Genomic DNA, 26,758 nt, shown 5'->3' with positions numbered 1-26,758 from the left:
GATGAAAACAGGCACTCAGAAGAAGGGAATAAAGTGCCCTGAAATAAGCCCACACACATATAGACATATAATTCATGCCAACAGAACTAAAGACCTATAGTGAAGAAGGAAAACCTCATCCACAAGTGGTGCTGGGAAACTGGACAACCAGATACTAAAGAAAGAAGAAGAGAAGAGGAAGAGGAGAAAGGGAAAAACTAGACCACCATTTAACACCATACATTAAAATTAACTCAAAGATTAAAGATTTGGCTATCAGACCTGAAACCTATACAATACACAAAAGAGAACACAGGTGATCCTCTCTCTAGAAAAGTATTAGAAAGTCAACAAAGACATAGAAGAGAAGATATTTGCATAGCACACATCCGACATGGGATTGATATTGGAAATATATCAAGAAATGCAACTCAACAACAAAAACAAGCCACTCAGTAAAAGAGGAGATAAAAGATCTGAATAGGGAGTCGGGCTGTAGCGCAGCGGGTTAAGCGCAGGTGGCACAAAACACAAGGACCGGCATAAGGATCCCGGTTCGAACCCTGGCTCCCCACCTGCAGGGGAGTCACTTCACAGGCGGTGAAGCAGGTCTGCAGGTATCTTTCTCTCCTCTTCTCTGTCTTCCCCTCCTCTCTCCATTTCTCTCTGTCCTATCCAACAATGACAACAACAATAATAACTACAAGAATAAAACAACAAGGGCAACAAAAGGGAATAAATAAATATTAAAAAAATAAAAGATCTGAATAGACACTTTTCAAAAGAAAGTTTGCAGATTGTCTAGAAATACTTGAAAATTCAACTCTTTTAATATCACTTTTTTCCCCTTTTTGTTGCCCTTTTTTTACTTGTTATTGGATTGAGACAGAGAAACTGAGAGAGAAGGGGGAGGTAGAGAGGAAGAGAGACGCCTGCAGACCTGCTTCACCACCTGTGAAGTGACTTCCCTGCAGGTGGCGAGCCGGGGGCTCAAACTGGGATTGTAACTGGTCCTTGTGCTTTGTGCCACGTGCGCTTAACGCACTGCGCTACCGCTCGACTCCCTTAATACTACTTTTTAAAGAAATGGAAATTAAGACAATTAGATACTATCTCATGCCAATGAGAGTGGTATCCATATTAAAAACATTGGATAGGGGAGTCGGGTGGTAGTGCAGCAGGTTAAGCGCAGGTTGCACAAAGTGCAAGGACCCGTGTAAGGATCCCAGTTCAAACCCTGGCTCCCCCCCTGCAGAGAAGTCATTTCACAAGTGTTGAAGCAGATCTGCAGGTGTCTATCTTTCGCTCCCTCTTTCTGTCTTCTCCTCCTCTCCACTTCTCTCTGTCCTATCCAACAACAATGACATCAATAACAACAGTAATAACTACAATAGTAAAACAAGGGCAACAAAAGGGAATAAATATAAAAACATTGGATGGGAAGAAAAACAAACTCTGACATGCTGTTACTAGAACTGCAAACTGATGTAGCCCCAGCAATAACCCTGGAGGCCAAAATGATGATGATGATAATAATAAGGAATATATACTTAATGGAATACTTCTCAGCCATTTTAAAAGATGGCATTGGGACCAGATGGTGGTGCACATACCCTACCATGTACAAGCACCGGGGTTCAAGCCCCCAGCCTCCACCTGCATGGGGAAGCTTATCAAGAGGTGAAGCAGGATTGCAGGTATTTCTCTCTCCCTCTCTTATCTCCCATGCCCTTTCAATTTCTCTGTTCTATCAAATAAAATAAATACTAAATATTTAAAATTTGAAAGATGGCATTGTATCACTTGCTACAAAATGGATGGAACTGGAGGTAACTATGTTAAGTGAAATAAGTGAAAGACAACTGCTAAATGGTCTTACTGATAGAATAGAGGTAACTAAAATAAATAACAATAAAATCAAACTGACTTAGAGTCTGTGAAAACTGGTTACTAGTGTGGTGGATAGAGGAGTCCATTTTGTACAACGGTAGAAGAATCATAATAGTATGTGTGGCAAGATGAAACTATCCTAAAATCTTAGGGGACCAGGTGGTGGCACACCTGGTTGAGTGCACATGTTAAAATGCACAAGGACCAAAGTTTGAGCCCCTGGTCCCCACCTGCAGGTGGAAAGCTTTGCAAGAGGTGAAACAGTGCTGTAGGTGTCTCTCTGTTTCTCTTCCTCTATCTCCTCCTCCTCCCTTGATTTCTGACTCTCGCTATCCAATCAACAAAGATTGTAAACCATTGTAAAAGCAATATATATATATATATATATATATATATATATATATGTATATATATGTATGTATGTATATTTGCCTCCAGGGTTATCTCTGGGGCACTGTGCCAGCATCACGAATCCACTGCTCCTGGTGGCCATTTTTCCATTTTATTGAATAGGGCAGAGAGAAATAGGGAGGGAAGGAGAGAGAGATCTGCAGCCTGCTTCACTTGTGAAGTGACACCCCTGCAGGTGGGGAGGTGGAGATCAAACCAGGATCCTTGCTCGGATCCTTATGCTTCGTACTATATACACTTAACCTGGTGCACTACAGCCCAGCCACTACAGTACAGATTTTTAAAAAACAGGAATTTATGGTGTAAGGATCCGGGTTCGAGCCCTCGGCTCCCCACCTGCAGGGGAGTCTCTTCATAGGCGGTGAAGCAGGTCTGCAGGTGTCTCTCTCTCTCTCCCCCTCTCTGTCTTCCCCTCCTCTCTCCATTTCTCTCTGTCCTGTCTAACAACGATGACATCAATAACTACAACAATAAAACAACAAGGGCAAAAAAGGAAAATAAATATTTAAAAAATTTAAAAAACAGGAATTTAAAGCCAAATTTAGTCTGTTTCTGCATTTATTTATTGTTGATGAGGGCAGAAATGAACGTATCACCTACCAGGATTTCTATCTGTTAATTGGAATCATAGGAAGCATTATCGGGCCAAATATACTAACTTTGCCAGCCTGTCTGTCTTCTGGCTGCTGTCTCCAGCACTGCACACGATGGTAAAGTAAATAAACATTTCCTTTGTTTATAGATCTGACGTGGTAAAGCACATGCATCTTCATTAACATGGGACATGTGGGGAGTCGGGCTGTAGCACAGCGGGTAAGCGCAGGTGGCGCAAAGCACAAGGACTGGCATAAGGATCCCAGTTCGAACCCCGGCTCCCCACCTGCAGGGGAGTCGCTTCACAGGCGGTGAAGCAGGTCTGCAGGTGTCTATCTTTCTCTCCTCCTCTCTGTCTTCCCCTCCTCTCTCCATTTCTCTCTGTCCTATCCAACAACGACAACAACGATAATAACTACAACAATAAAACAACAAGTGCAACAAAAGGGAATAAATAAAATAAATATTAAAAAAACAAAAAGAAAAACATGGGACATGTGAAGACTTTCTTCCTTATTTTTCAGTGAAATAATTTCTTCCTAAGCCTACATTTAGAAAGTAGTAGTGTGGGGGCCCGGCGGTAGCGCAGCGGTTTAAGCGCATGTGGCGCAAAGCGCAAGGACTGGAGTAAGGATCCTGGTTCGAGCCCCTGGCTCCCCACCTGCAGGGGAGTCGCTTCACAGGCGGTGAAGCAGGTCTGCAGGGTCTTGTCTTTCTGTTCCTCTCTCTATCTTCCCCTCCTCTCTCCATTTCTCTCTGTCCTATCCAACAACGACGACATCAATAATAGTGTCAATACCGATAAACAACAAGGGCAACGAAAGGGAAAAAATGGCCTCCAGGAGCAGTGGATTCGTAGTGCAGGCACCGAGCCCCAGCAGTAACCCTGGAGGCAAAAAAAAAAAAAAAAAGGAAAGAAAGAAAGTAGTGCTTAGGCTTAACTAGGATGAATGAAAATTAGGACATATACAGACACTAAGATCCTGGTAACAGACTTTTAAGGAAAAGGGGGGTGCTGGGGAGACAGCATGATGTTTATGCAAGACTATAATACCTGAGGCTCTGAAGTCCCAAATTCAGTCCCCAGCACCAGCATAAACCAGAGCTGAGCAGTGCTCTGGAAAAAGAAAGAAAAAAAAGGACAGAGCTTTGAAATTGCTGGTTCTGGTGTTGAAGAAAATACAGTATGGTATAGCTGTACACTGAGAGCCACGGTTCTGCATTCAGATGCAGTTTGCTTGTTTTTTTCTAGCCATACTATTTCTTTCCTTCTTTATGCTCTTGTAAATACTCTGTACATATTTCTACCACTGAGTTCACAACAACAATGTCATTGTGTTTTCTCAACTAGAATTTGAGTTTCTTGAGGAGCATAGGTTCATGTCTTGATCTTTGAACATGTATGAAGTGCATAAAACTTTATCTTGATAGTTTAACATACGAAGTTACCTAGACTTATGGCATCTGCCTACCTTTCCTGAAACTATAGGGTTTTCTGGTCTCATTGTTCTGGCTCTTGACAATTCTTGAACCATTTGATGTCTTTTGTTTGTTTACTTTGGTTTGTATTTTGGTTTGCTTATTTTGTATTTTTCAGTATCGTTTTACTGAGGAAATAGTGATTTATAAGATTTTTGTTGTCAAAAAGGTCCATTTTTCACACATCCACAATATAGTTGTTTGTCAGTACATTTCACCCTCAGCCATCATCTTGTGCTTCCATAGGGACGTAGGTCTCCAACTCCCCCTCAGTGTTCTTCCCTTCCCTCTTCAGAATCCCTGAATTTGCTGCTGATAGACTACAGTCCAGAAGGATTCATCCTGTATTGTCCTTTGTTTCTTAGATCCCATCTGTGAGTGAGATCACCCAGTATTTGTCCTCCTCCTAGATTTTTTTTCATTCAATATGATTCCCTCTAGTTCTGCACATGTAGCAGAGATATATGTTGTTTCTTACAGCTGTGTAGTATTGTGTTTTGTATAAATAGCACAACTTCTTTTTTTTTTATTTAAGAAAGGATAAATTAACAAAACCATAGGGTAGGAGGGGTATAACTCCACACAATTCCCACCACCCGATATCCATATCCCACCCCCTCTCCTGATAGCTTTCCCATTCTCTATCCCTCTGGGAGCATGGACCCAGGGTCATTCACTAGTTAATTAATATGAGAGGGGAAAATTAATTGTATGTCTCGAAGTTTTTTAAAACACAGACTGAGTCTTTTTAATATATAGGCTGTGTATTTGATATGCGGACTCTCTCAAAAGCCTAGACCAAGTAGATCAGAAGCAACCAATAGCACAGCTATATACAAGATACTGGGTACTGTACAGCAAACCCTAACAAAAGGACTTTTCAAAGTTAACCCAATTACCAAATAATGTGATGATAACATTAACTATCGATTGTCTTTTGGAACCCTAAGACAGCAGGAACCTCTCACATCTCCACTATAGAGCCTCTACTTCCCCCAGTCCTGGAACCCCTGGATAGGGCCCACTTTCCCGTATGCCTCTCCCAATCCATATCAAATAATATTGCATTTGCCAATCGCAACCTAACCAACGCAACGATTGCCACCTCAACATGCTTCACTTCAGAATAGCACAACTTCTATTGTTGGACCTATTTATTGTCTTGAAAAACTATATAGGCCCGACTATCAATCGTTTGGCCAAATTAAATGATGCAGCACTTAGCACTTACATTTTATCACATTCTTTCTCTGTCCTCACATAGGAGTCTGTGTTAAGTCACTTTTAGAAGAAAAGATTTTTCTGTCCCCGAGCACTTTACTGACATAAGCACTTGTGCCTTTTGGTGTATTTCATTTTGGTTTGCATTCCAATAGTTTATTTAGGGGAAGATGCATCCACAGTGGTGTGCAAGTTGCCGCTGGGTTTGCCCACGACAGATCCACAGGAACTTGACAATGTTTGCTCTCCTTTCCTACTTTCCAGAATTTACCTTGCTTCTCATAAGTCTGTCCCCCCAAATCACCTCCTTACAGTTGTGCTTTAGCTTCTTATTTATGCTGAATGGTTTTGCTCATAAGTATTGTCTGTTTCTTCTCCTTGCAGGTCAAATATTATTTGCGTTTTAGTAGTTTTCAGAGGAATAAGTATGCAAATTTTTTTCGACCCGGTGGCTGGGAAACAAATTTTCTTTATCCAACTTCATCGTCTGTTGGACCCAGAAATGAAAACGATTCAACTGGGGGGCATCCTGGTGAGTATTTAACCATACTTGTTTTAATATTCTAACTTGATATTGGAACCATCACATGTTTAATGTGCACCGATGATTTTTTTCATCTGAAGTTTCTAGTTGTAATACCAGATGATCTCACTCGTGTGGTATTTAAACAAACACTAGACTGTGGTCAGTAGAGAACTGAGGTCACCAAAGCAAGTTGGAGAGGATCTAGGAAACAGAGAGGGGCTTCCGAGGCTCTGGTGGAGGGATATTGGTATTTTGCTTGTGGGCGTGGTGTCATAATGCCACTTTAAAAGGTGTGAAGATGTATCCTAAAGTTTTGTAAACCAGTGTCACCTCAGTGAAAAAATAATCTTTATGACTATGATTTATTAAAACACTGAAGTTACTTTTTATACTATAACATTAAAATGTTCAATAGAAGCTTATTAAAATAAGATATATCTAGTTGTGTGTGTAAAATGGCAGTAGTCATTATTTTATAAAAGACGAGACTCCGAGACTAGATGACGAGTCACCCAGAAGAGTGCACACGTTGCCATTCGTGAGAGTAACTTGGATGAGAGCCCCAGCACCAATGAGAGCACCGTGCACGGCGCCAGGGAACGGGCCATGACTGTGGTGCCATGGCTCTGCTTCTCTGTGTGTCAGAAGTTCAAAGGGAAAAACAGTCTTCTAGGAGCAGTGGGATCACACATAAAGCATAAAGCAGAAGACCCCAGCAGGCAGAAAGCAAATAGATAAAATAAAAATTAATAAAAGCAAGATTCAGAGTTGAGAAAAATATGATACAAGATTCACATTCAAAATCTATAGACATTTATATAGATTAGTTTTAAAAAATCAAAAAGTTAATCTGTTTATTGGATAGAAACAGTCAGAAATTGAGAGAGAAGAGGGAAATAGAGAGTGAGAGAGAGAGAGAGAGAGAGAGAGAGACACCTGCACCCCTCCTTCACCACTTTTAAAACTTTTCTCCTGCAGGTGGGGACCAGGGACTCAAAACCGGGTCCTTGTGCACTGTAACACGTGCACTCCATCAGGTGCACCACCACCCCGCCCCCCCCAAAAAATCAGTTTTTAGATGCCATGGTAATGTTAACAATCTGTTTTAAAAATTGTGCTTGTTCTTAATTTCTGTACTAGAGTCCTGTGCCAGTAGGAATATACTGTCTTACTGTCACAGATCCAACAGCTGTGCTGAGTCCGTCCAGCAATTAAATCTATTGTCTTTTAGTTGCTTTAAATTAAAGGAATCAGTGCTATCACTTCATATAATGGTTTTCTTCTAGAACTCAGGGAATCTGAGTTCTTTGAAAAAAGTATTTTATAGTGATATGGTTACCAGTAAGGACATCATTACAATAATTAATATTGTTCTTTCTCTTTGGTATATTTTAATTGCTTTTTTTTCCGAGATGGATGTTTTTACTCTATTTTACTCACAAGTCTTTCTTTTTCTCATTTAGGGTACATCACTGAAGGATTCCTGGTTATGCAGCATGCCTTGGATAGAGCCATCATGAAATATCATAACTACATTGGTACACAAAAACTGTTGAAAGGTGTCACAGTTTCTGTTCATAGATTTCCACATCCAATATATTATCATGATCGCTTCTTTACCTTTGTTGGTATTTTCATCCCTTTGGTAATATTATTTATCTTCTCTATAAATCATCTTACCCTCATTCAATCCATTGTGTGGGAAAAGGAAAACCGATTGAAGGTAATACTCTTTTTTTTTTTATTAGTGACTTAACAGAGTTTTACAAAGTTATTAGATTTCAGGGGTATAACTTCACACTCATACATGGAAAGTGTAAGTCACCATGCCCTCCTAAAGTTCTGTGCCCACCCCACCCACCCCCAAACTGCCATAGTTTTCAAAAAGTCAAAGGAAAATTGAGCCTGTACGACAAAATTTTATGGAATTTTTTACTATTTGTGCCTGTAATTTCACATTTCTGGTAGTCATTTTTCCCTTTTTTTTTTTTTAATAGAGGAAGAAAAATGGAGATAGAAAGGGGAAGAGGGGCCGAGCAGTAGTGCACCTGATTAAGCACACACATTACAGTGCACAAGGACCGGGGTTCAAGCCCCTAGTCTCCACCTACAGAGGGAAGTTTCACAAGTGGTGAAGCAGGGCTGCAGGTGTCTCTCTGTCTCTTTCCCTCTCTTATCTCCCGCTCTCTCAATTTCTCTATCAAATAATAGTGAATTAAAAAGAGAAAGGGGAAGCACTTATGGTAACAGGCCACACCTCTATGAGTCATAGGTGGCACCTTCTTGTGTTGCCACATGGTGGGAGGGTGAGACAGCATTCATTTCTCAGGTATCTTTTACGATGGCATTAATCCCGTACGTGAGAACCCAGCCCTCGGCACCTGATCACCTCACAACATTTCCCATCTCTAAGTGCCCCCAAATTTATGATTAAATTGTTGCATTCATTTGGTCTTTTTGTTTTTCCTTGTGCCAAAACCACACTGACTTAATTATTTATAGATCTATATTCTGTAGTTTTGAAATGAGGCAATACAATCCACCTTTGTTCTTTTTAAAGATTGTTTTTGACATTCTGAATCCTTTGAATTTCCATATTCAAATTTATCTAGACATACTTGTCTAGATACATAATGATGGACTTTTAAGTAGTAAGTTTAGTTTGTAGATCAGTTTAAGAATTATATCTATCTTAGCAATGCTAAGTCTTTGATCCATGGAAATTGTAGGCCTTTACTACAGTTAGGTCTTTAAAAAAAAAAAAAAAGTCATTTTAAAGGTGTTTTCAGTGTACATACAAGCACTTTATTGATAAATGTACTGTCATTTTGATTGATCATTAAAACTTGGTAAATGTATCAGGATGTAGCATTATTTACTAGAAAACCTAGGAAGGACACTAGTTTTTGGTTTCTGTTCCCTGTGGATTATAAAGTGAACCTGTAACCTCCCCTTTATTTTGTTTAAGCTTGAGGGTAAGAGACAGGGAGAGAGAAACAGGAGAGATACCACACACTGCTCTGTTACTTACGAAGTAGTCTTTTGTGTAGTCTTCTCACGTGGTGGCTAGTGATCTTGAACCTGGGTTCTTCTCATATAGTAAAGTGTATACTCTTATCAAGTGAGTTAGCTAACCTCCCACCTGCGTGCCCTTTTTTTATTAGTGATTTAATAATGATTGACAAGATTGTAGGATAAGAGGGGTACAATTCCATACAGTTCCCACCACCAGATCTCCATATCCCATCCCTTCCATTGGGAGGTTCTCTATTCTTTATCCCTCTGGGAGTATGGACCAAAGATCTTTCTGGGGTGCAGAAGGTGGGAGGCCTGGCTTCTGTAACTGCTTCTCTGCTGGGCATGGGCGTTGATGGGTCGATCCACACCCATGGTCTGTTTCTATCTTTTCCTAGTAGGGCAGGGTTCTGGGGAGGTGGGGTTCTAGGACACTTTGGTGAGGTCATCTGTCCAGGGAAGTCAGGCTGGCATCAGGGTAGCATCTGCAACTTGGTGGCTGAAAAGCATTAAGACATAAAACAGAACAAATTGTTTAATAATCATGAACCTAAAGGTAAAAATACAGCAGATGAAATTTGGGGTCTTCATGTTGGAAGAAGCTAGGAAGTCTATTTTAGGTATATTCCAAGGGGCCCATAACTTGACTAATCTTTACCTGAACCCAACAGCTAGCATGCAGGGAGGCTAAAAGTGTTGTCTGGGAAGATGGTGTCAGAGTTGGGAATAGGACTAGAAAGCTGGATCAGGGCAGACAGTAGCTCCCAAATATCAGAAAAACATAAAAATACCATTAACAGAAAACTGTTAACCCCATTGATCTGACCATGTCTATTCATACTTAGCACAGGAGCCTATGTAACTTCTGCATCCCATTCGGTCTGAGCTCAGCATGCCCATTTTTAAGGCTTTTGGCAAGTATCTGAGGATCTGCGCTTCACATCACTCATTTGTTCATTCAGCAATTTATTTATTTATTTATTTATAAAAAGGAAATACTGACAAAACCATAGGATAAGAGGGGTACAACTCCACACAATTCCCACCACCAGAACTCCATATCCCATCCCCTCCCTATATAAAGAATAGCTTTCCTATTCTTTATCCCTCTGGGAGTATGGACCTAAGGTCATTGTGGGATGCAGAAGGTGAAAGATCTGGCTTCTGTAATTGCTTCCCCGCTGAACATGGGCATCTAATTCCATTCTAGGTGGTTCTCTTCCTAACAAAGTCCCAAAACCGTGATATAGACCAGGTCCCATGAGATAGGGCATATGTTCACATATATCCATAAATTAGGACAAAATACATACCTGAAAGCAAAAATACACAATAGTCTACAGTGAGTCAGTATAAAGTTCATAATGAAATAGTGTCTACTTAGACTTAGCTACCCTCCTGACCTATTTCCTATTATACTTCCCTCACTCACTCCAAAGCTATCCTCATCAAAGCAAGGACTGCAAAAGTTGAATAAGGGCAAGAAACTGGCATACTTTAACGATGACTCTTTAGTCACTATCAGGCCACCCCGTCATCTGGGGCCCTACTTGAGGAGTCCTGAGATTCCCAAACAGACATGATGGGCCTAGGCCTTGAATAAATCCCTCTCTCCTTTGTTACCAGTCACCTCTATCAGGAACAACAAAACAAACCCCTTTGTGGGCCCCCATAGGGTTTTGCCCTCAAGTTGGATCAACGATAGAGAATGTTCCATCTTCTGAAGGGAAGCTGGACAACATACTCTGTGCTACACCTGAGGAAGATGAGTCCTGATATTGGGGAAGCTTGGAATGTTCCTACTGATGACCACAGAATGTGAGCTCAGATCTACAGGGATGCAGAGGTCACATAGGCTCCTAAGCTGAATATGGGCCCCAGACCAAATCAAATCAATGGGGTTTACAGTCAGCAAGCAATTTTTAAAGCACTTTGTGTGTGCCAGGCAGATACAGATATAAGATGTGGCCTCTGCTCTGGAAGAATTTATAGACACAGAATTTAATATTGACATGTAGAAAACACTGAATAAGGTATTTAAAAGTCTCTGCAGACAACATACTACTCATTTGAATCTTCTTATTGGTTTCACCATTGTATTATGAACTAAAATCTTTTGATGTTCTGTTGTTAAAACATGAAATACCACCTATGTCTATAAAGAATATAGTTTCACATGTGTTTGGTTTGTGTTAACACTTCCACAGGAATACCAGCTCATGATAGGACTCAGTAATTGGATGCTGTGGGCTGCCTATTTCTTCACATTCCTCTCTCTCTATGCAATTGGCATCTTTTTGCTGTGCATAATTTTCTTTGCTAAGGCAAGTGTTTCTTTGATTACAATTAAAATCTGAGAAGAAAAATAGAAAGATGGTGTGAGTCTGTGGGATCCAGGCTGCTAGGATATGATAAAGTGCCAAGTCAGAGGCTCCATAGCCTCTCAGCAAACAACTTTAAACCCAGATTTGTACATGTTCTGTAGCTAATGAACTCTGTACTCTCCATTCCCTGAGTATTATCATCAGTTTCACTGGGACTATTAACATAATTAAAGCTGTTTCCTATCTCTCATTTTGCTATGACAGCATATAGAGTAAGACTAAGCTGGCTTCCTGATTGTTTTTGCTAGATAAAACCTACGGCAGTCATTCAGTACAGTGATCCATCTCTCGTCTTTGTATTTTTGCTGGGTTTTGCCTTTGCCACAATATTCTTCAGCTTCATGGTCAGCACTTTCTTCAATAAAGGTGAGTCTAAAACTACTCTAGGGAAAGATTCCCAGTAACTAGGTGAAGATTCTATTTGTAAACTCCTGAATTTTAGTTACAATTCAGCTGTAGTGTACATTTACATTTTTTTAATTGAGGGGTTTACATGGTTTACAGTAAGTTTAGTTGTTGACACACAGGTAAAATTTCTCATCGCACCATGATAGGTGTCTACCAAATACTTTTACCCCAACTTAGGTCCTTTTCCACCACCATGCCCGGGACCTAAGCCCCCCAGTCTCCACCCCTAGAGTCCTGTGGAGTAATACCCCAAACCCAGTCCAAGTTCTATTTTTTTGTTTCCACCTTCTGTTCTTGTTTCCCAAGTTCTACCCTGAGTGAAATGATCCCATATTCATCCTCCTCTTTCTGGCTTATTTCATTTAACATGATGATTCCTTCAAGCTTCTTCCAAGAGGAGGTGAAGAAAGTGACTTCATCATTCTTAATAACTGAGTAGTATCCCATTATGTATATAGACGACAACTTTTTTAGCTGTTCATCTGTTGTGGGACACCAAGTTTGCTTCTAAGTTTTGGCTATCACAAATTGTGCTGCTAAGCATCTATAAAGAACTAACACATACAGCTCAACAAAAGAGAAAAAAGAAAACATCCCAATAAAAAAGTGGGCAGAAGATATGAGTAGACAGTTCTGTAAAGAATAGATACACAGGGCCCACAGACATGCGGAAATGCTCCAATTCACTCATCATTAGAGAAATGCAAATTAAAACTACATTGAGATTTCACCTGTGAAAGACTATAAGTGTTGGACAGGATGTGGAAAGAGAGGAACTCTGCTACACTGCTGGTGGGAGTACAAATTGGTGCAGCCATTTATAGAGAATCCTTAAATACAGATGGAAATGCCTTATGATCCAGCAATTCTGCTCCTATGCATTCACCCAAAAGATATAATAATACTGATTTGAAGGGATATTTGTACCCACATGTTCATAGAAGCTTTATTCATAATAGCAAAAACTTGGAAAAAGCCAAATGCCCTTTGACAGATGACTGGATAAAAACATTATGGTTCATATAGTCTGTGGAGTATTACTCAGCAATAAGAAAGATACTGTGTCCTTTAGGACAAAGTGGATGGAACTGGAGAAGATTATGCTTAGTGAAGCAAGTAAAAAAGCAAAGGCCTGGGGTCGGGTGGTAGAGCAGCAGGTTAAGCGTATGTGGTGCAGAGCACAAGAACTGGTGTAAGAATCCTGTTTAAGAGTCCCTGGCTCCCAACCTGCAGGGGAATCGCTTCACAGGCGGCGAAGCAGGTTTGCAGATAACTATCTTTCTCTCCGCCTCTCTGTCTTCCCCTCCTCTCTCCTTTTCTCTCTGTCCTGTCCAACAATGAATGACATCAACAACAGTAATAACCACAACAAGGCTACAACAACAAGGGCAACAAAAGGGGGAAAAAATGGCCTCCAGGAGCAGTGGATTCATGGTGCAGACACTGAGGCCCAGCAATAACCCTGGAGGCAAAAAAAAAAAAAAAAAAAAAGCAAAGGCCAGCTACAGAATGGTTTCACTCATGAACAGAATATAGAGAATTGAACATAAGAATGAAAAAAAAATGCAAACATATATGTAAGACTTGGGAGGAGAACAATAGTGGTTATCTGTGGGGATGGGGATGTGGACACAGACCTTTGGTGATGGGAATGGTGAGGAAAAAAAAGACTATACTATAAACAATTAACCCCTCAATAAAATTTTTTTTTTAAATTGCACTGCTATGAACATAGGTATATACAGATCTCTTCAGATGGGTGTGTTTGATTCCTTAGGATATATCCCCAGGAGAGAACTTTTCTGGTCATTTCTAGCCTTCTAATAGTTCTCCAGACTTACTTCTCACAATGATTGGACCAGTTTACATTCCTACTAGCAGTGCAGGAGGGTTTCCTTGCCCCCACAACCTCTCCAGCACTTGTTACTGCTATCCTTTCTGATATATGACATTCTCACAGGAGTGAAGCAGTATTTCCTTGTTATTTGCATTTCTCTCACGATGTCTGTTGGCCTTTTGGATCTCTTCTTTGGTGAATATTCTATCCATATCTTCTTGCCACTTTTTGGATGGGGTTTGTTTTTGTTGTTGTTGTTACTGCTGAATTTGGTGAGCTCTTTATATATTTTGGTTATTAGTCTTTTGTCTGATTATGACATGTAAAGATCTCTCATTCTGTAATGAATCTCTTTGTTTGGGTAGTGGTTTCTTTTGCTTCATTTCAAGCTTTTTTGTGTGTGTGGTGAGGTGAAGTGGTTCAGTTTTATTCCTCTACACATTTCAACTCAATTTTTCCAGCATCGTTTGTTGAACAGACTCTCTTTTCTCCATTTAATATTGCAGGCCTTCATTTACATTTTAATTCAAAAGATACATATGTGCACGAAATAACTTAAGAGGGAATGAAGAGAGCAATTAATAGTAATGTGGCATAGTTTGCATGTGAAAAGGGACAAAATCAAAACAGGGTTACACTTAGGTGTTCTTTCTGACGTTTAGCTTCTAATTCATGTATGATACCTCTGTAGCTACCACCACAAAGGCGTAAGATTGAGATAGTTTCTGTATATTCTACTGAAGGCACTAAATTCTGTCAGTACCTGATGTTGATTCTGGGAAATGTGAAGGTGACAAAGAAGACTGTAACAAAATTTGACTGAAAAAAAAAAAAAAGATCCTTCCGCTTAAAGAATAGATCCCTACTGTGTGTCTACTACTTACACTGACTTTAGGATTGTGGAGTTTTGTGCACAAAAATGATTTAAATAAGACGTCCAAGCATCGTTAACAGTTATCAGATCGGAACTGGCACTGGCCACCCAGTTGACCGCACACATTACTACTTCAAAAGCTTAACTGCATACAAATAGCACAAGCTGATTAGTACATAGATGTCCTAGTTGATGGTGAGGCCTTTGCGGAATTCGATAAAAAAAGGGAAAGCAAGACTCACACACACCTAATAGTGAGATAAGATGATGCACCTTATGATATCCACTATTCATTTGGATGCTGGGTTTTGGCATCCAATGAGGCCAGTTGATTGCTTAAAAAGAATGTCCTTTTGGTCCAAGAGAAGGCACAGTGGATAAAGCACTAGATTCTCAACCTGAGTTCAATCCCCAGCAGCACATGTACCAGAGTGATGATGGTTCTTTCTCTCTCTGCCTAGCTTTCTCATGAATAAATGAATTCTTTAAAAAAAAAAATGAATGTCCTTTTTGGTCAGCCTATGTTTACAACTTTAGGAGAACTGTGGTGGATTGCAGTGGGGAGAGTGAAGATTCAGAACTCTGGTGGTGGGAATGGTGTGGATTCAAACCCCGTCAACATGTAATTCTGTAATATAAAAATAAATAAAAATACTTTTAAAAAAGAATGTCCTGCACACATGGTGCAAAGCTCAAGGACAGGCAGTAAGGATCCCGGTTCGAGCCCCCGGCTCCCCACGTGCAGGGGAGTCACTTCACGGGTGGTGAAGCAGGTCTGCAGGTGTCTATCTTTCTCTCCTCCTCTCTGTCTTCCCCTCCTCTCTCCATTTCTCTCTGTCCTATCTAACAATGACGACACCAATAATAACTACAACAATAAAAAACGGGCAACAAAAGGTTAAACAAATAAATAAATGTAAGAAAAAAAACCTGTTCAGCAGTGTGCTGCGTTGCTATAAATACAGCCCAAATTCAAAGCCAACCCCCACTACTTTAAAGGAAACTTTACTGCTGTCACCTCTTTGACTCCCCCTCTCTGCCTATTTCCATGTTTTAAGAAAATATTCTTTTCACTGTTTTATTGCAGTCACTTTTTTTGCAACTCTTAGTATCCTAAACTGTACGCACCTCTTCTGACAACAGTTTTATATTTCTGTTAGTTTTTTTCTTGAGGTATTTTTCTTTATCACAAGTAACATGACATTATTCTGGAAAAGCAACGTATTTTCTGATTGTGCCAATAGTAGTCTTTACATTTACACTTTTGATGCTAAGTGATAATAAACACATTTTCCATCAGTAGCTAACATGAACAGTATGAATAATATATAATGATAAATTCCAGAAAAATTAGTTTCTCAAATGTTTGATTTCAGCCTTTTGTGTACTTTTATGTACAAGTATTGTAGAGCAGACTGGGGAAGCAATAGTAAAAAAAAAAAAATAGTAAAAAAAATTCTATTTTTATGTTATTGCTTTGGTATTTTCTGATAATAAAACTATATTGTTTTAAATCTATTCTTGGGAGTTGAGCGGTAGCACAGTGGGTTAAGCACAGGTGGCTCAAAGCACAGGGACAGGCATAAGGATCCTGGTTCGAGCCCCTGGCTCCCCACCTGCAGGGGGGTCACTTCACAATCTTTGAAGCAGGTCTGCAAGTGTCTTTCTCTCCCCCTCTGTCTTCCCTTCCTCTCTCCATTTCTCTCTGTCCTATCCAACAACAACAACATCAATAACAACAACAATAATAACTACAACAATAAAACAAAAAGGGCAACAAAAGGAAATAAATATTTTTTAAAAATTTATCCTAACTGCTTAAAGTGACCATAATTTCCTTCTTTACAGTAAATTTTGCTGTTCCAATTGGATGTTTCCTTTATCTTCTTGCCTACCTTCCAGCTAACATCATCACTTCAAACTATGCAGAGACAACATTCATCCAAAAGCTGGCTGCCTGTCTCAGCTCAAATATTGCAATGGTACTGGGAGCTAGATTCCTTGTCAGGGCAGAAATGACAAGTATGTATTTAACTTGTAAATTTTGACATGATGTAATAGATAGTTACAGTTTGGACATTAATTGATATTGCTAAACTGTCCTTCAAAAATGTATGGCATCTTATAACTCCACCTATGCTACATGAGTCCTTTCACATTCTCTCCCAAAATTTACTATAAGTCTTGAGCTTTTCTTGAATCTTCAGAAGCTGTAACCCTCTACTTAGTTAGGTAGAGGAGGAAGTGCTTTTAGTGGTTAGAGGAGGAAGTCCTGCTTTTTAGTAACTTCATTGCGTGTGTGTGTGTGCGTGCGTGTGCGTGTGCGTGTGTGTGTGTGTGTGTGTGTGTGTGTGTATTTTATTGGCTAGGACAGCAAGAAATTGAGAAAAGAGGGGAGATAGAGAGACACCTGCAGACCTGCTTCACCACTTGTGAAGCGGCCCACCAGCAGGAGGGTCACCGGGGGATCAAACTGGGATCCTTGCACATGTCCTTGCACTTACACTTAACCCAGTGCGCCACCTCCCAGCCCCCACTTCTTTCTTTTTTCTATCCATGAAATAAATACTTGTGCGGAAATGTTTCTTGTATTCTGTAGTCATTATCCATCTAAACTTTTCAGTGATTGTTTTCTCCAAAATTACACCTTCCAGTGAACATTAAGCAAGAGGATGGAGGGGTATAGAGAGAGGAGCCACCATCTTAGCCTGTAGATCTATTTAGCTTATTTTCCCAGTTTTTCATGTCATTTATTTTTGTTTCACTCATTACTGATTTTTTTTTCCTTGTGAAATAGTAGGAATCATCTTACATAAGCATTTACTCAGTTCTCTCAAGTACTTATTAATATAAAAAATAGCTGGATCTAGGAGGAATCACTGCAAAATATTAATAGATGCTATTTCTTTGTTCTTCAGTTTTCATACAGATGCCTTATTTTAGCATCTAAATTAAACATTTCCTATTAACTTTTAGAAGTTGGAGTTAAATGGAGTAACCTTTTCTCAACCAAAGTGGACAACTTTGTCTTTGCCTATATATTAGGAATGTTTTTACTTGACGGTTTCTTGTATGGCCTTGTGACCTGGTATATAGAAGCTGTCTTTCCAGGACAGTATGGTGTGTCCAAGCCATGGAACTTTTTCTTGCTGGTGAGTTGTAATGCTTCTGTTATTGAGACGGCCACATCTTCATGAACCTGTCTTATAATTTCTATAAAAGCCACCATGAATTCATTTTGTTCTATATAACTGAATCAGTGAATCGGGTGAGTAAGTCATTCTAATTACTCTAGACATACTAATTCACCAGCCTGTTCCTAATTTGTGTAAGGCCTCCAAAATACATAAACATATTCTGTACATCATTGCCTAAAATCCCGAGCAATTTATGAGTAGTCCATCTCTTGCAAACACAAAAGATTGAGTTTTGGCATAAAGAAATTGTATTTGGGGTGGGTGGGAGATAGTATAATGGTTATGCAAAGAGATTCTCAGGCCTGAGGCCTGCAGTTCAATCCCCCGCACTACCATAAGCCAGAACTGAACAGTGCTCTGGTAAAAAGAAAAAAAGAAAAATTGTATTTGTTGGGTTTAGAGATACTAAGAGGAAGAGGTTTACTTATCTGCTATGACTAGACACCCACCATTCACTTTATTTCACTGACCATGACAACTCTCTTAGAACCGTAGGGTACTGGGGGTAGGGGGGAGCGGGAATGTAGTTATGTTTTTGTACTTTTCAGTCTATTTTTTCTTGGTGGCATTAACTTATGTGTCGCTAAGATAAGAAGACCTGGTAGAAGAGTATACAGTGTTTTGTTTTTTTTTTTGCTATGGTTCCATTTTGGGGTGACTTTCCTTTATCCTTCCTGGACAATTAAGTAATAGAATAGCCTGCTTCTATGCTTTGAAGATTTGAATTATAGCAGTTATCCTCCAAATTTAATCCCAAGAAACTTGTCAGTCTATCTCAAAATAAAAAATAGCAGATTTAAATATTGTCTAGCAATTTTTAACACAATTACAGTGATCACACATTTTCATTCTCTTCCACTCTTTTCAGCGTTCTTACTGGTGTGGGGAAACAATTATGAAAAAAAATAAATCAAGGCAATTTTATGAGACCATTGAAAGCAAGTATTTCGAACCTGAACCTACTGGCATGGTAGCAGGTATTGAGCTCAAGCATTTGTGCAAGGTATTATTTCTCATTTCTTCTCTTGATGGCATTGTAATTTATAATTCATTATAAATATATGTTGCTAGAAATAATCTTAGAAAGTGTCAATAAGGAAATCAATAAGTGGGGCCGGGCAGTAGTGCACCGGGTTAAGCACACACAGAGCGAAGCTCAAGGATTGGCACAAAGATCCCAGTTCAAGCCCCACTGCACTCCCATAAAGTACCTAATTTTGATTTGAACTACTAAAATTATCACTTGTGGAAACCAAAGCCCCCCATGCAAAGTTGGTTAATTTTGATATTTATGTTGCTGTAGCTGTTCCTTGCAGCTACATTGCTGTATGCTACATGTTCGATTTATTTTTAGTCACATCACTACAAATGCTAAACTAGTTCTTGGGGGAATGGCAGAGATTAGAGCAATATGAGTAGCAGTCTTCATCATAGCCTCAGATAATTCACCATTCTGGTCCTTGAATAATTCATCCAAATTAATCCTGGGGAGATGGGAATAAAGCTGCTACAGGGGTCAGGCAGTGACAGATCTGGTTAAGCACACACTATAGTGTGCAAGGACCCCGGTTCAAGTCCTCAATCCCCACCCACAGGGAGAAAGCTTCACGAGTGGTGAAGCAGGGCTGCAGGTGTCTCTCTGTCTCTTTCCTTCCCTATCTCCCCTACTCTCTTAATTTCTCTCTATCTCTATCCAGTAGTAAGTAAATTAAAAGATTTTTAATATTGTGTTTATTATTGGATAGAGACAGAGAAATTGAGTGGGGAGGAAGAGGTAGAGAGACACCTACAGCCCTGCTTCACTGCTTGTGAAGTGATCCCCTGTAGGTGGGGACCAGGGGCTTGAAAAAACATTTTTTAAAAAAGCTGCAACAAACTCAAGCAAATACGTCATCAAGTGACAGCTGCCTTGTCAGTTGTGGTACCTTTAACTTGTGGCAGCAAATATACACAGTCTGAGAACGTGACACAAGACCATTGATTTGACAAATTTTACATCATCTTCTGAAATGAGGATCTGAATTTTTGTATTCATTGAAATGAGCCACAGCAATATACATTTATTCATCTAGTTCTATAAACTCTATTATAATATATCCGAAGGAACCTGCATGAGCTATCTTGTAGAGCATCATTCTGCCACACGATATTGATGATTGGGGCCAGAAAAATAAGAAAGGGCAAGTGTATAGAGGCCTTGTTATGTATTCTGAGAAGTAGACAAGGGAAGCCTGTAAGTATTCAGGAGCTCACTTGATCAGTAAAATTTTAATGACCTGGAGGACCTGACAATACATCTTCTCCAAAGATTTAAAAAAAAAAAGTATATTTTAAACCTCCAGCCACAAAAAAAAAAAAAAAGCAAGGATTAATACCTACTAGGTCAGGCAACAGATTCTATCACAGGAAATACTTCTTTGATCTCTATGTAGAGTAACACAAACCATTGCCAGATCTGAGTGGAGTCCAGAGCAGGAAAGGGCTCTACAGCAAATCCAGGGTTAAGTACAAGCATTGCTGCTGCCTAAATATGATTGTCCTTACATACCTTATGGTATTAGAAGCGTCATGCTGGAAAAACGTCTATCAGGCTGATTTTATGGTCAGCCTCATACGAGAAAGCAAAGCCAGTACCTAGAGGGTTCTGTGTCAAAGTCATGCCACCTACAATCATAGCAGAGACTTCTTTTTTTTTTTACTATTTTTACTTATTATTGGAGAGAAACAGAGAGAAATTGAGTGGGGAGGGGGAGATAGAGAGGGAGACACCTGCAACCCTGCTTCACCACTCGTGAAGCTTTCCCCCTGCAGGTGGAGACCAGGGGCTTGAACCCAGGTCATTTGGCACTGTAGTTGTTTGCTTAACCAGGTGCGCTACCACCTGGCAAGACTTCTGTCTTTCAAAGACGGGTTTTAGCATTCTGTTGTACCTTCATGGAGGCCAAACAGTCATGGAACACCAAGAAGTAGAGTTGAAGCAGTGAAGGGGCATATTCTGATTCAGGTTCTCCAGATGATGACTTGAAAAAGCACCAGGACGGTGCTAAGCTTCTAGTTGCTCACTCTAAGTTTCTCTGACAGTTTTCACCGGGAGTCCCTAAAGCAGAATGGTGCACTAACTCTGGCTCATTATTTTTAATTAGTCAGATGTTGAGCAGTTCTTTTGCTACACATGCAGTAAAGAATCTACGGAAGGTGTCTAACTGTTGTTAAGATTTTCAGTTATTAGCTAAAATCGTCTTAACTAGTTTTTCTATGCTTATCATTGTTCCAGATAATCAAGTGTTTATACATCATCTTGATGGCATCTGCAGTTTCTTCCTTTAAGTCATTTTAATTTTCTGGAATTCTCACCTAGTTAGTGGGCTCAAGAAAATTTCTGACTCAGATTATTATTTATTATTTAGCTTCTTGTTTGATAGAGAGTAAGTCATACTCTTTCTAGAATGTTACACCTTTTTATCTTTTTTATTTTATTTTTCCCCCTTTTGTTGCCCTTGTTATCATCATTGTTGTTGTTGTTGTTAATTAATTGTTGTTATTGCTGCTGTTGTTGTTGGATAGGACAGAGTGAAATCAAGAGAGGAGGGGAAGACAGAGAGGGGGAGAGAAAGACAGACACCTGCAGACCTGCTTCACCGCCTGTGAAGTGAACCCCCTGCAGGTGAGGAGCCAGGGGCTCGAACCGGGATCATTAGGCCAGCCTTTGCGCTTCACGCCATGTGTGCTTAACCTGCACCACAGCCTGGCTCCCAGAATGTTACATCTTAAGCAGAAACACTGCTAGTCTAAACATAAGAAATCTGAGATACCTGTAGAACATTCAAGTCTTAGGCACAGGTTTTCAGTTGGCGGTTTTCCCAGTTAGAATAAAGGCACTGAATGCAGCATTATTAGCAAAGGTGAAATGAAAGATGATAGATGAGGTTACACAGGCAATATTTATAGATTTCCTATGAAATTCTCAAACTCTACACTGTGACAAGACTTATCGATCAACATTTCCCCAATAAATTGTTCTATATAAAAATAAATTTTCTAATGCCTTCAAATATTATTCTTTTTATATCTTAATACATTTTGAGAAGATGTTGTTGTTTAATATGGTGTTATTTCTCCTCTAGTTAATGTGCTATTCTTCCAAAGCACTAGATATAAAAGTAGTATTTGTAGGTTTTTCTCTACAGACATTCCATGTGCAGAACAGCACCAAAAAAGCTATAGAAGACTTGTCTTTGAGTTTCTATGAGGGGCAGATCACTGTCCTGCTAGGATGTAATGGAGCTGGAAAATCTACGACTTTATCCATTCTCTCAGGTCCGTGTTCAGAGCGTATCCTCACATACTGTGCGTGAAGTGTATGAGACTTATGTGTATCCTCTTGATGTTTAGATTCAGTCTTTTGGGGCCAGACAGTGGTGCACCTGGTGAATGCACATGTCACAATGCTCAAGGACTTGGGTTCGAGCCCCAGTCCCCACCTGCAGGGGGAAAGCTTTGTGAGTGGCGAAGCAGTGCTGCAGATATCTCTCTCTGTCTCTGTCTCTGTCTCTCTCTCTGTTTCTCTCTCTCTCTTCCCACCTCCCCCTTCTCTCCTCCCCCCCCCCACCTTCTCAATTTTTGGCTGTCTATCCAATAAATAAAGATATTAATAAATGAAAAGAGAGGGACCTGCTGACTCCCTTAAAAAATAGATTTAGTCTTTTTAGTGATATATAGTTGTTTAGTAATCTATTTTAAGTTGCTAATAAATACTGTGATTAACATAATTTTTGAGGGTGAGAAAACCCATTCTGTAATTATAAAAAATCAATCTACCAAGAAGATACAGTTCCTTTTAAAAATTAATTATGTTAGGGAGCCAGGTGGTATCACTCCTAGTTGACAGCACGCATCACCATGTACTAGGACCCAGATCTAAGGCCCTGATCCCTACCTGCAGGGAGAAAGTTTCATGAACAGTGAATCAGTGTTGCAGCTGACTCTCACTTTCTAGCTCACCTCCCCCTCTCAACTCTTCTCCGTCCTATCAAATTTTAAATAAATATTTTTTAATTATTTTAACTAGAGACAGATCAGAGCACTACCTCACCTCTGGCTTATGGTGGTGATAAGGAATGAACCTGGAACCTTAGAATCTTGGGCTTAAAAGTCTGGTGCTCTATACTTGGTGCTAATTCCCTGGTCCAATATATCTGCCTTTAATGTGAATTCATAGAATAGAACATAAAAATACCTCAAACAGTGGTCTGGGAGGTGGCGCAGTGGCTAAAGCACTAGACTCTCAAGCATGAGGTCTTGAGTTCAGTCCCCAGCAGCACATGTACCAGAGTGACATCTGGTTCTTTCTCTCTCTCCTATCTTTCTCGTTAATAAGTAAATAAAATCTTTAAAAAAAATAAATATAAATAAAAATAATACCTCAAACAAAACTTATAGAATTGCAAAGGTGCAACTAAAAACAGTTCATACAGGGAAACTTGTAGTTGTGACTATATTACAAAATAAAGCTCTCCAATAAATAGTTGTAACTTTTCATCTCAAGACATTTTTAGAAGAAGAGCCAACTAAGTTTAGAGGAAGCAGCAATAAGGAAGAAATAGAGAAAATTAATGAAACTAAATATTATTTTTGTAAAGATCAATTAATTTAGCTATATTGACCAAGAAAAAAAAAACCCAGAAGACTCAAATTACTGTAATCAGGGGGCTGATTGGTTGGGGGTTGGGCGGTAGCCCAGCAGGTTAAACGCACATGGCGCAAAGTGCCTAAGGATCTGTGTTTGAGCCCCGGCTCCCCACTTGCAGGGGGTCACTTCACAAGCCGTGAAACAGGTCTGCAGGTGTCTGTCTTTCTCTTCCCCTCTCTGTCTTCCCTTCCTCTCTCTATTTCTCTCTGTCTTATCCAACAACAGTAATAATAACAATAATGATTAACAAGGGCAATAAAAGGGAAAAAAATTTTAAAAAAGAAAGGGTTGCTCCACAAAACTATTTCATTTTAATGCAACTAAAGTTGGAATTTATTTTTGAAAATGAAAATTTGGAAACACGTGACAGTGGATTCAGATGTAGGACAGCATGTAATGTGTGAGAAGTAACCGTTTGCCGTGTAGTGTATACTTGTTTTAACCCATTTATTTCTTTGGTAGTGTATCTTTACTGCCTACTAGGATTTCACGCCTTTCCAATTCATGGTTCCCACACACAGAATGGCTCCACCATTCACAGAGCTTCCCCATGTACTGTACTGGCTCAAACTCACCATATAAAGTGTATACGCTACGAAAGGAATAATCTCTTGAGTCCCAGTGATGTACTTTTGAAACAATGAATGAATCTAAGGCTTAGGATGATGTTTTCCCACACAGTTAGCTAATACTCACAACTTTATTGATAAAGATTTTTTAACTGCCACCACGTTTATCGCTGGGGCTCGGTGACACTTTGTGATACTGTGAATCCATGGCTCCTGGCAGCCATTTTTTTCCTCTCTAATTTTTATTTTAGATAGGAGAGAGAGAAATTCAGAGAGGATGGAGAGATAGGGAGAGAAAGACACCAGCAGACCTGCTTCCTGCTCATGAAACAGGACCCCCTGTAGGTGGGGTGTAGGGCTCAAACTAGTTCCTTGTGCTTGACAATTATGTGAGCTTAACCAGTTGTGCCACTGCCCAGCACCCTTGTTAAAAAAAAAATAAAATTTTAAAACTGAGTTTACATTTTTCTCATCTAGAAGGTAAATTCTTCAAGGGTGACAATTTTATTGTCTGAATTTTCAGAACAGTCTACCACAATTTAGGGCAGTATACAAGTTATAGCAATGCATAATGCTGGGGGCCAGGTGGCAGCCCACTGGGTTAAGTGGACATAGTGCAAAGCACAAGGACCCGCGCAAAGATCCCTATTCAAGCCCCCAGCTCCCCAACTGCAGAGGGTTTGCTTCACAAGTGGTGAAGCAGGTCTGCAGGTGTCCTCCTCTCCCCCTCTTGGTCTTCACCTCCTCTTTCAGTTTCTCTCTTTCCTATCCAACAACAATGGTGAAGAAAGATGGCTGTCAGGAGCACTACAAACTGAGCCCCAGCAATAACCCTGGAGGAAAAAAAAAATGCATATGCTAATTGACCTATGACAATGCTGGAATATTCTAGCAAAACAGTCTTTAGTATTTTTATTACCTGAGTGATTTGTACTCATTCATACAAATTGAATTTAGACCATTCAATTAAACAAGCAAAAATATAAAGTCCATCCAGTCTCATAACCCCAAAGATTACAGTTGGTATTTTCTGAAGTCTTTGTGATGTTCTTTCATGAAAGCTTCTGTTATATCTCTGTTTGAATGTAGGCCTCTATCCAGCTACCAGTGGAGAGGTCTGTGTTAATGGATATGACATCTCTAAGTATATTGTCCAAATCAGGAGAAACTTGGGCATATGTCCCCAACAGGACTTACTGTTTAATTACATGACAGTTTCAGAACACCTTCATTTCTATTGTGTGGTGAGTCAAAGATACGTCCCATTTCCTCACTACATTGATATACTTCAGTTTACGTACTATCAATATCCCGATCTAAAAATTTTGAAAGTTTTTTTTTGATGATTTTTTTCTTTTTTAAACTTTTACTATTGATTTAATGTTGACTTACAGAATTACATGTCAACAGGGACATAATCCCATACCTTTCCCACCACCAGAGTTCTGAATCCCCAGTCCCACCAAATCCTCCCTGCCACAGCAGTTCTCTTTGAGGTTGCAAATATAGTTATCTACGGTGAATTTTGCTTTAAGCATAAAAAAAAAGACAAAGTTACCACCGATGCTGTAAGCAAAGAGTTGATGTAAAAGGGTTCTAAGCATAAAGTCAGAAACACTATGTAAGCTCTGTCTCCTCTTTCCAGATAAAAGGAATACCTCAAAAGATGCGGCCAATGGAAATAGACCATATGCTGTCTACTTTTAATCTGCTAGGAAAGCGTAATGCATTTTCTGAGTCACTGAGTGGAGGAATGAAGCGCAGACTCTCCATCATTATAGCACTCATAGGGGGCTCCAAGGTAAAAGAAAAAAAAAAGAAAGAGAGAAAAAGAAAGAAAGAAAGGAAAGGAAAAGAAAAGAGAGAATGTGCTAAAAATATGTCCCTGTGACGACTGGTTTTAATTTTTACGTATAGCCACTGGATTCAATGCCTACACAATGAATTATCTGCTCCCAGTGGCCTTTTCTTTTCCTTACCTACTTTTTGTTTGTTTCTCCTTTTTTTGTTTATTTGTTTCCTCTCAATAGGAAAAGGAGAGGTAGGGAGGGAAAAGGAAAGGGGTGCATGCAGCACTGCTTCGCCGCTTATGAAGCTTCCCCTCTGCAGGTGGGAACCAGAGGCTTGAACCCAGGTCCTTATGCATGATAATGTGTGTGTTCTAGCAGGTTCAGGTCCCCGCTCCTTGTGCATGGTGATATGTGCGTTTAACCAGGTGTGCCACCACCCAGCTCCCCAAATAAATTCTTTAAAAACAAAATGTTGGGGGTCAGGCACTGGCACAGTGGGTTAAGTGCACATGGCGCAAAGCGGAAGGACCAGCTTAAAGATCGCAGTTGGAGCCCCCAGCTCCCCACCTGCAAGGGGGTCGCTTCACAGGCAGTGAAGCATGTCTGCAGGTGTCTCTGTCTTCCCCTCCTCTCTCCATTTCTTTCTGTCCTACAACAATGACATCAGTAACAATCACAACAATGATAAACAACAAGGGCAACACAAGGAAAAAAATGGCCTCCAGGAGCAGTGGATTCCTAGTGCAGGCACCGAGCCCCAGCAATAACCCTGGAGGCAAAAAAAAAAAATGTCACAGGACCAGATGATGGCACACCTGGTTGAATGCACATGTTACATTGTGCAGGGACCCAGGTTTGAGCCCCTGGTCCCCACCTGCAAGAGGAAAGCTTCATG

General features: G+C 39.9%; 1 protein-coding gene across 2 annotated transcripts in view; it reads left to right on the top strand.

Moving 5' to 3' along the window:
• The first annotated feature begins 11,507 nt into the window (after positions 1-11,507).
• The window catches only part of LOC103107788 (phospholipid-transporting ATPase ABCA3-like), a 48,007-nt gene continuing 32,756 nt past the window's right edge, over positions 11,508-26,758 (top strand). For both annotated transcript variants that reach the window (XM_060172842.1, XM_060172843.1), the window contains exons 1-7: positions 11,508-11,865; positions 16,467-16,640; positions 17,595-17,770; positions 18,684-18,818; positions 22,003-22,132; positions 25,163-25,317; positions 25,719-25,874. In XM_060172842.1, the coding sequence (XP_060028825.1) occupies positions 11,841-11,865; positions 16,467-16,640; positions 17,595-17,770; positions 18,684-18,818; positions 22,003-22,132; positions 25,163-25,317; positions 25,719-25,874 (951 nt within the window). In that variant the 5' untranslated portion in view covers positions 11,508-11,840. The remainder of the gene's footprint in view (positions 11,866-16,466; positions 16,641-17,594; positions 17,771-18,683; positions 18,819-22,002; positions 22,133-25,162; positions 25,318-25,718; positions 25,875-26,758) is intronic.

The sequence above is a fragment of the Erinaceus europaeus genome, chromosome 15 (genome assembly GCF_950295315.1).
Source record: "Erinaceus europaeus chromosome 15, mEriEur2.1, whole genome shotgun sequence".
Classification (NCBI taxonomy): domain Eukaryota; kingdom Metazoa; phylum Chordata; class Mammalia; order Eulipotyphla; family Erinaceidae; genus Erinaceus; species Erinaceus europaeus.
This window is presented reverse-complemented; position numbering and strand designations above follow the sequence as displayed.